This window comes from Etheostoma spectabile, chromosome 5 (assembly GCF_008692095.1).
Source record: "Etheostoma spectabile isolate EspeVRDwgs_2016 chromosome 5, UIUC_Espe_1.0, whole genome shotgun sequence".
Taxonomy (NCBI): Eukaryota; Metazoa; Chordata; class Actinopteri; order Perciformes; family Percidae; genus Etheostoma; species Etheostoma spectabile.
Window position 1 is genome coordinate 34,559,831 of NC_045737.1, and position 10,034 is coordinate 34,569,864.

Below are 10,034 nucleotides of genomic sequence, written 5' to 3' on the forward strand. Positions count from 1 at the left end.
CTCTCTCTCTCTCTCTCTCTCTCTCCGTTTGCAGCTCTCTGGTGGTTGTGAGTTGACAGTCGTCCTTCAGGACTTCACGGCAGGATGCAGCACGGAGATGTCGGTCAGCACTGGTGAGAGAAACTCTCTGTCTGGTCTGCCTGCTGACTGTGCGCTTTGAGTCAACCCTCTGAGGTCTAAGGGCTTTTTCACAGATCTTAAATGTACCTTTTTTAAAGATTATTATTTGGGGCTTTTCCGCCTTTTATTGGACAGGACAGCTAGGTGGGAAAGGGGGTGGGGGGGGGCACTAAATGTTCCTTTTTAAGGTATTTGCTGTTCCCCATGTGTTTTATATCACAATGTCAAAAATAGGCTTTCCATACAGTGACGCCCACATTTTTTCTAGAGCAATGTATAAAGAGATAATTTGGTGCTAAATCTGAAATGTTTAAGTTTGCTTATTGAAATTCCTCAAATCTCGGTTGAAAACAAACCTTAAAGATGTGTTGTACGAATTGTTTGGTGCTCAAAATGAGTTTACCAAAGTCTTAGGTTATATATGATTTGAAATGGTAAATAAATGTCTGACATGATTTTTGTTGTATTGCTTTAGGAGTGTAGGAGTGTTGTTTGGACGCACCGGTGCGTCTTTCGTAGTTAAATCCAACTACTGCAGGTAGTTTGGATTGTATTTAAGCCTGCTAATTTTAAATGGAATGGCTCAGGTTAGTTTGGGTTCATGCCTTTGCTTTAATACTTTATGTTTTAAATTTTTCTCATAACAGTCACACAGTAAACTAGAAAAGACGGCAATAAATAAAGAATCAAAAACAGACAAAAATATGAGAAAACAAAAAAACAGACATGGAGATGGAGGGCTGCGGAGTATCCGAGTGCAAGATCAAAGCATGCTCAGATTGAGGGCGTATAGCACAAATCAGACATTTAGGTCTCATCAAGCAATATCAAAAATGGTTGCCATTCATTCATTCAACCTTTATTTATCCTTGGGAGATCATTGATATACTAATAACAGAGTACAATCATAAGAAATATAGAATACAACATTCAGAATTGGAACAATTATTTGATAAATACGTTTGGATAATAGGGATGCAAAAGATAATACAATTATGTAAAGCAGTTACAAGTAGAAGTTTGCAGGTTTAAAACCAGATTTGGAAATTGTCCAAGAGGCACAATTGAGTCAATTTTAAGAAAGTGTTTTCAATCCTTCAAAAAGTAGGAAGCATTTCGTTGAGACACCTCCTGAAACATGGGGACAGTGGAGACTTTATAATTCAAAAATATTTATTTTGGGGCTGCAACCATGCCTGTTCTCTTAATTGCCTTCTGATGGGGAGGAAGGGCCTCCGTACTCTCAGAAGAACCAAGACTAGCCAGATTACAAACCGGTTTATTTGTCTGGCATTGTTTGGAAAGACTCCAGAAATGACTTAATACTAGACAGTTACTCACTGTCACTGGCAATCACATCACAGTCACGCCACGAAACACCCCCTGCTTGGAATTTAAAATCAACGAGACCAAAATTCAAAAAAAGAACATCCTCGTTTTGTGTTGCAGAAGACTAAAAACTGTCGATTGAGACCATAAACTCATTATGAAATGTTTTCTGAGGTAATGAATCAAGTGAGAAGTGGGTCACTAGACTTACAGAAACTGACCTTTTTTTGCAACATGTGTCGCCCCCTGGTGGAATTCAGTAAGAATGCAGGTTTAACCCTTGTGTTGTCCTTGGGTCAAATGGACCCGTTTCAAAGTGTTTTACATCAGAAATCTGGATTTCTCTCAACCAAATTGCCCAAAAATAACATGGATGATTCCATATGATGTTCAGGTAACATTAATGATTACTTTCATTGAATTATTTGGGAGTTTTATTTAATCTTATGGCATTTGAATTCTTTTTTTCAATGGTTTCAAACCAGTATCCGGACTAAACTTTGACATCTACCCATCTGTGATCCACTCAACATCCTCTGATCTTAACTATTAGTCAGAATAATTCATAATTTCTGCCTTTTTAACTAAAAAATTATCTATAATTTGATATAAATGAGGTTTGTTGACCATGAATTCCAAGAATAAGTGTAAAATCTATTATTAAACCAGCTCGGGGTTTAAAAAAAAAACACCAATAGCATGGAAAAAGTGACAAATAAATCAGATAAAGCAACGAAAACATTGGAAAAGCACAAAAAAATGTTAATTTTGATCTGGAAGGACAAGTTCATTGTTAACGGGAAGACAACACGAGGGTTAAGGCACTTCCGCATTTGCAGCACTTCACCGAACCAGATGCTCTGTCCATTGATGTTTACAGTCAATGGCCCTGACACTTGTAAAATGAGACGACTGAGACGTAAAACAACTCCTCTCGTCCCTCCAGGCCAGACGGTGGAGCTGTTGGAGCGGCCGAGCGAGCGGCCCGGTTGGTGTCTGGTCCGGACCACCGAACGCAGCCCCCCCCAGGAGGGACTGGTCCCCAGCTCCACGCTCTGCGTGTCCCACTCGCGCTCCAGCGTGGAGATGGACTGCTTCTTCGGCTCAGGGAAAGGTAGGAAGAACGAACCTAAAGTCCAGATGAACTCTGACCTGCGGCTTTTGTCTGGGTTTATGACTTGATTTGCAACATTGTTTTTATTTGCTTTAGTGTAGGGCTGGGCAATTTATCGTTATTATTCCTAATATCAATATATTCAATTAAAATTACATTTTTTATACATGAGGCTCGATATTGTCCCACATTCTGGACATCTTGATGTAGTACAAGTGTTGTCTTTGCCTGGCTTTAAAGGCTGCATTACAGTAGAGTGATGTTTTCTGAAATTTCCGGACTTACTAGCTGTTTTATCATTTGCCTTTACCCACTTAATCATTGTATCCACATTAACCCTCATGTTGTCCTCGGGTCAAATTTGACCCAATTTTCAGTTTTTTCATCATAAAAAAAGGGCCTTCGAAAAAAGGCTGAAAATGTCAACAGTAGAAATATCACATAACTTTGGAAAAAACATTAAAAAAAAAGCACCCACAACATTGAAAAAGTGGCAAAAATGTCAGAAAACTCGATCATATTGTGGACAAATATTGCTGTAAAAAAGACAACACAAGGGTTCGATGTCAACATCGATGTCTTGGGTAAAACTTTTTATTTTTATTTTTTTTCTCAAAGATCTGCTTTGGGGTAAAAAGCAAGACGGATGACTGAAAATAGAAGAAGTTAACTTTAAAAGATATAAATGGAATAAAAAAGAAGGCCTTATACATAATGATTATGTTTTTTCTCTGTCCATGCTGGCTCAGGACCAGTATGTTCTTCATGGTGCAGTGTTGTTGGACGTAGTTGTTGATGAGTGTGACAAACACGTCGTCTTCAGAGACGTCCGCTCACAACACTGATGTGTTTCGCTGTTTCGCCATTGGCTCTACTTTGGTGGCTTGTTTGAATGGATTTAAGTCATTATGTAGTCCCTGGAGTTCAGATAGTGAAAATACAAAAATGTGAATGCAACCACTAAAATAACACAATGCCTTCAGTTTATTTTTTTATATATTTTTTTCATTGTGGGTTTCTCTTTGGTCAGACAGAAGCAGCGATAATTGATTTCCTGTAGTCAGAGCACTTCAAGTAATCTGATCTATATCGCTCTCTATTGGTGAGATGTGGACATTACAATATAGATGCAACCGGCTCTGTCTACCCAGCAAATACATGTTGTTAAATGATCAGGATGAAATATAAAGTAGATGATCTTTCGATACATCTAACTGATGGCTTTAATAGAAGGTTTCTGAGCATGTGGAGAGGAAGTTTAATCCGTTGCACCATCTGAGAAATCTAGCTATAATTTTAACCATAAGTTAATGAAATGCTAGTGTTATGGCTTTGTGGTTTCTGGCGCCTTGACAGGCTCAAGCAACACCTAATTGTCAGTGTAATTTATGTGTTCCTTTGTACGATGTGATTGTGAGTCTGATTTAAACCAGACTTTAACTTTTTGGGGGTAAAATGCCAGCAAGTCAATACATTCCACAAAGACATCATTCAGGGTGATCATGGTTACTGCTGTACACAGAACTAGAAAACACACACACACACACACACCCCACAACAAAACACACACACACACACACACACACACACACACACATGCACAGATTGGAGTGGAAGCTTCAAAAATGAATTGTCATTTACAGTGTTGGGCAAGTTACTTTTTAAAAAGTGATTTTTACTAGTTACTTCCTCAAAAAGGTTACAAGTTATGAAAGTAAGAAGTACATCAGAAAGTAAGTACTGCATTACTTTCAAGTAGATTTTCAAATGCTACAAATGTGAGCCTCTCGGCTACAGTCAGTTGGTCTGATGGGGGGGGGGGGGGGGGGGGGGGAACCCCTTAATTATATAACGCGCCACATTTTTTGGCAGTAATGGTAACACGTTATTAAGATGGGAGGAGTAATCGATTAGATTACTCGTTACTGATAAAAGTAACGTCATATTCCATCCTGATCATTTACTTCCAGGGGCATGTTTGTTATGTTGTAGATGAAAGCAACGTTGTCAGAACACACACACACCACACACAACCACACACACAACCGGTCAATTCCTCCCATCTTATCAGGATTCTAAATACATCAGCCATAAACTTCTTCCACATACACACACACACACACACACACACACACACACACATATACACACACACAGAGTTTGTTTCCCTTTAATAAATAGCCTTACTGCAACCCAGTTAACAGTTTTTGTCTTGCCGGGACTTATAAACGACATGGAGGAGGTTTGTGTTGAAGATTACTCTTTACTTTAGTTGCACTCACGGCCGCACGGATGCACACACACACACACACACACACACACACACACACACACACACACGCAGTGCGAGATCAGCTGATTTGCCTGCTGCAGCCACGGTGTGTTTTATGCTCTAGCTGATGAAAAGGATGTTTTGTGTTTCTGTAGAGAGATGCAAATCAGACAACTGCTGCTGCTACACATAGAAGTAAACACACGCAGGCACACACACACACATTCAAGACACACACGCCAAGGGACAACAGTTGAAAATAAGGATTGTAGCAAGCTGTGAAGATAGAGGTTAAGATAGTGGTCCGTGTGCATGGCCTACTGCACGGTTAACTGCAATAAATATAGCTTTAACGTCTGAAAGGGCCAGTTTCCTTTTAATGTTACTTTTACTTAAGTTATGGTAAAAACTGAATGAGGTACATGATTTATGTCATTTCTTTATCTGAGGCTCCCTGGAGGCCAACACAGTCAGGGACGGAGTAGCAATCTGTGCCTTCGGGAAAAGTTGAACGGTCCAACCGACAGCCACATTTATAGACATCTATATATATATATAAGTCTTATGAAGCAATATTAACAGCCAACAGCAGGGGGCGGTGATACTTATATTTTTAAGAAGAATACAGACAGCAGAGTTGTTTACCCCTCCTACCAGAGGTACTGGTAAGTGCCAGGAGCAGGACACTAATTAGATAAATAGGCTATCTTTATTTAGCAATTTGCATAGTCAGCTATCAACATGGGTGTGCATCACGATTATGAAAATGATCGTGCCATTTAGTCCTGTCAAACTTAACGTGTTTAATCATTTTTGTTGAAACATTAAACGGATGGGCTGCAGGTGTCTTATCAGATTTTACAGGACAGCTGGAGAAACTATCAAAAAATTGTTAAAGCTAAACAAACACAATATTTTTCAGACGTAGTTTCTCAAAATGCCAACAATCCACGTGTTCTTTTTAAAACCATTGGGTCTGTGTTGAACCCTCCACAATCCACCTCTATTGAAATGTCACCTGATACTTGTGAGAAGTTTTTGGACTTTTTTAACAGTAAAGTTTCAAATATCCGAGCCAATATATCCCCTCTTTTTTAAGCGTCTCCTAAACATGCATTGCTCAGCTATTTTTTGTCAGTTTAGCCAGTTTCACTGCCGTCTCTTACAGAGATCATCAATCATTAAACCCTCCACATCCCCCAGACCCTGTCTCTCCATACCTTTTTAAGGATGTATGGGAAACGATTGGCTCATGTTGAGGAAATTATAAATAGTAGCCTGTCTTCTGGAGTCGTGCCTACTTTTTGTAAAAAAGCAGTGATTGAGCCATTGATTAAGAAAGCTGGACTTGACTCTACAAATGTTTCAAATTATCGCCCTATTTCAAAGCTTCCTTTTTTATCAAAAATCTTGGAAAAATGTGTATTTATGCAGCTACAGTTTTTTTGGAGGCACATGGCACTTTAGATATTTTTCAGTCAGGTTTTAAAGCATTTCATAGCACTGAGTCGGCACTTTTAAAGGTTTTTAATGACCTGTTTTTAATAACGGATTCTGGTGATTCAGCCATTTTAGTGCTTTTAGATCTCACTGCTGCTTTCGACACAGTTGACCACACAATTCTACTATCTCGCTTGGAAAACTGTGTGGGAGTTAGGGGGACTGCCTTAAAATGGTTCCAGTCATATCTTTCAGGGAGATGCTTCTTTGTTAAAATGGGGGACTCTACCTCATCAACTGTGCCTCTTAACTGTGGAGTCCCCCAGGGATCTATTCTTGGTCCTATTCTTTTTGCACTGTACCTCCTTCCACTTGGAATAGTTTTTAAAAAGCATGGCATCTCCTATCATCTTTATGCTGATGATTGTCAAATTTATATACCAATCAAAAAGCAGGAAGGCAGCTCCCTGACACCCCTACTAAACTGTTTAAATGACGTCAAAGCGTGGTTAGCCCAAAATCTTTTAAAACTAAATGAGAGTAAAACTGAGATCATGCAGTTTGGTCCCACTAATTCTATGATAAACTTGGGCCCCCTCAGTGATTTTGTGCATCCTGTTGTAACTAACCTTGGGGTAAAAATAGACAGTGATTTTAAACTTGACAAACAATAAATGCAGTTGTGAAATCTAGTTTTCATCTTTCGTTTAGCCAAAGTTAAACGTTTTTGTCTTTTAACAGTTTTGAACAGCTATACATGCTTTTATTCTTCTCGTTTAGACTACTGTAATGCACTTTATATCGGTATAAGTCACAAAGCACTTTCACGCTACAGTTAGTCCAAAATTCTGCAGCGCGTCTTTAACTGGAACCAAAAAGCGCGCTCATATAAGTCCAATTCTCGCCTCTTGCACTGGCTTCCTTACGTTTTAGGATGATTTAAGATTTTATTGTTTGTTTTTTAAAGCTGTGAATGGACTGGCCCACATATATCTCAGACCTCATCCAGATTTATAGGCCGGCGCGATCACTGAGGTCAGAGAGCCAGCTCCAGCTTGTGGTCCCAAAGACGAGACTTAAAACTCGGGGGACAGGGCCTTTTCTGTGGCTGACCTAGACTCTGGAACGCTCTGCCCCCCCATGTCGAACAGCCCCAACAGTTGAGTGTTTTAAGTCTCGTCTTAAGACACATTTTATTCTTTGGCTTTTAACTCCATGTGAGTTGTGTGTGTCCTCTGATGGCTCTTACTGTTTTATTGTATTTAGTATTTAGTATTTTATCTATTTTTTTTTTAACTTTTTAAACCAGATGCTCTTTTAGTTTTTACCAATTTTACATTAATTGTTTTTGTATGTTTGAGTTTTCTGTGCAGCAACTTTGGTAACTTTGTGTTTGTAAAATGTGCTATACAAATAAAGTGGATTGGATTAAACGAGTTAGAAGTGAATCGTGGGTTGAATGCGATTTAAATTTGTTGTATATGACAGGTTGTAATCACAAGTGTAATATGACATTGAAAAATGATATTAGGTTATAGGTTATTCAGTGCAACACATGTCATTAATAATAGCTAATAACCTATTAAACTCATTATTTTATTCAGGTTATAGACAGTTGCAGCAAAAAAGATGACAGGGTAGCTAACTAACACTCAGTATAGTCTTGGTACAGGCCTACATGATCTAATCCCCATTTTCAGGTACAGCAAGTACTACCACTACTATTTTATATCTGAAGGTGTTGTTAGTAATAACTCTGTACTGTTTTATAATTACAAGATTGTGTAGTTTGGGGTTCCTGTAGACAGTGACATTTGATTTGTATTTTATTTATAATGCAGATTTAATGGCATTGTACTTTTTTTTTTTTTTTTTGACAGCTGAGGCTTCACTAATAAACACAACCCCAGGAGTCTGTTGCGCATGGCTAGGGGCGAATGGCCGGATGATGGGCCTAATTGAAGGTCCAGGGCTGTGTTTTAGCCCCAGTCCGTCCCTCAACACAGTCATTATACAGATATATATATATATATATATATATATATATATATATGGTCTGACCTCATACAGAACATTTACATGGCTCATTTTTCAGGCCGTCTACAGCTTTCACCCAAAGAGACTCACATGTTTGTTGTAGTAATTTCAAACTAGTGTCATGGCTTTTTCATAGTTATTAGATGTATTTAAGGCATCACAGGAATCAGTTGGGGACTAAAGCCGGCCTTATTTTGACCTTTTAAATAAACATAACCATAACCATGACCAAAACCTTAACATAACTTCAGGTACTCTTCACAACCACATTTTACCCTAACCTAAATTGATTTGTTGTCACGATAAAGTTGTAGTACTGTTATGAGCGAGTATTAAAACACACATCAAGTGAAACAGTTGAGAAAATAGGTCAAAAATAGACGTGCTGTTCTTTCTGTTTTGAGCATGGAGAGGGAGTTGCAGAGTTGCTGGTGTAAAAGCAGGAGCAAGGGCAACCGGCAGGCTTCAGATGCAGACATATAGGACGACTAAAACTTTCAGGGCACACCAGAGAAGAAAAAAAACTGCACCACTTTCATCTTCACAGTTCTTTGTTGCATTAAGGACTCCTGCAGGCAGCTGCATCCAGCCCCTCGAAGAATGCGTGTTGCTACAATCTCATACACTCAAATGCAGCCTGTTTTTTGCAGTATTTGTTTAATGATGCTATATCATTAATATCTGCAAATGTTCTTACAAATAGGGGACTTTATTTTCACAGAGGCTGGCTTTACACCTACTTTAATTCAGGGCAACAGTATTTTACAATATTTTGCTGTGCTCCGTACGTTCAGCTGGTCGTCAGTAGCAAAGCGTGCAGACTTGTAATTACATTGAGCTAATATGTCCCACAAAGACCCATTGCATTGTCAGTCTCATTAGTTTCACTTGATTCCAGTGCAGTTCCCCCCCCCCCCCATAACATACAAATTCCTCACATTGTTGTTTGGCAGTGTAGATACAGAATTAGGCAGATCTTATGTCTGCTTACTCAACAGTGAGGTGACTGGAGGATGATGGGTATTTAACACCCCTATACAGTATGTGAATGAATTAAACTGTTCATTAAACCACAGGAGCCATTCCTAATTACCGTAAGTGAACTGAAGAACTTTTTCAAGCTTCAGCCGTGTGTGTGTGTGTGTGTGTGTGTGTGTGTGTGTGTGTGCGTGTGTGTGTGTTTCTCTCTCTCTCTCTCTCTCTCTCTCTCTCTTTCTCTCTTTCTCCTGGGTCTTGTGACTGCGCTGTAAAGTAGGTCTCCTTGTCCTCTGAAAGACTGTGAAGACACTGAAGCTCTAATGTTAACCGAACCAAACCATGACGTCAACAAAACTGACTGAAAGTCAAAGCTGTACCTCCTCTATCAGGACCTTCATCATTGTAATGGTCTTGGTAGTTGACAAAGCCATGACTAAGAGTGATACTGTAAGTGGTCTTGGTACTCTTATGTCAACCAAGTTGGCCTCTTGGTATGAGATTGTAGTAGTAGACTGTAGTTGACTCTCTGGGAGTTATTAGCTAGCGCTGTGTACGACTGTAATTGTTACCAACTGCTGTAGTAGTGTGTAGTCAGAGCTGCAGCAGTATAATATTATTTCTTGCTGTTGAACATCAGCTGAAGTACACTGTGTGTAAAATGGGACACTGCAGGGAAACTGAGCTGCTGGAAGCACTTTGTGTGTGTGTGTGTGTGTGTGTGTGTGTGTGTGTGTGTGTGTGTGT

At 39.2% G+C, this 10,034-nt stretch overlaps 1 protein-coding gene across 3 annotated transcripts in view; it reads left to right on the forward strand.

Moving 5' to 3' along the window:
- Positions 1-10,034, forward strand: part of kalrna (kalirin RhoGEF kinase a) — a 179,480-nt gene that overhangs the window by 123,730 nt on the left and 45,716 nt on the right. For all 3 annotated transcript variants that reach the window (XM_032515387.1, XM_032515389.1, XM_032515388.1), the window contains exons 39-40: positions 35-113; positions 2,396-2,563. In XM_032515387.1, coding sequence (XP_032371278.1) covers positions 35-113; positions 2,396-2,563 — 247 coding nt within the window. The remainder of the gene's footprint in view (positions 1-34; positions 114-2,395; positions 2,564-10,034) is intronic.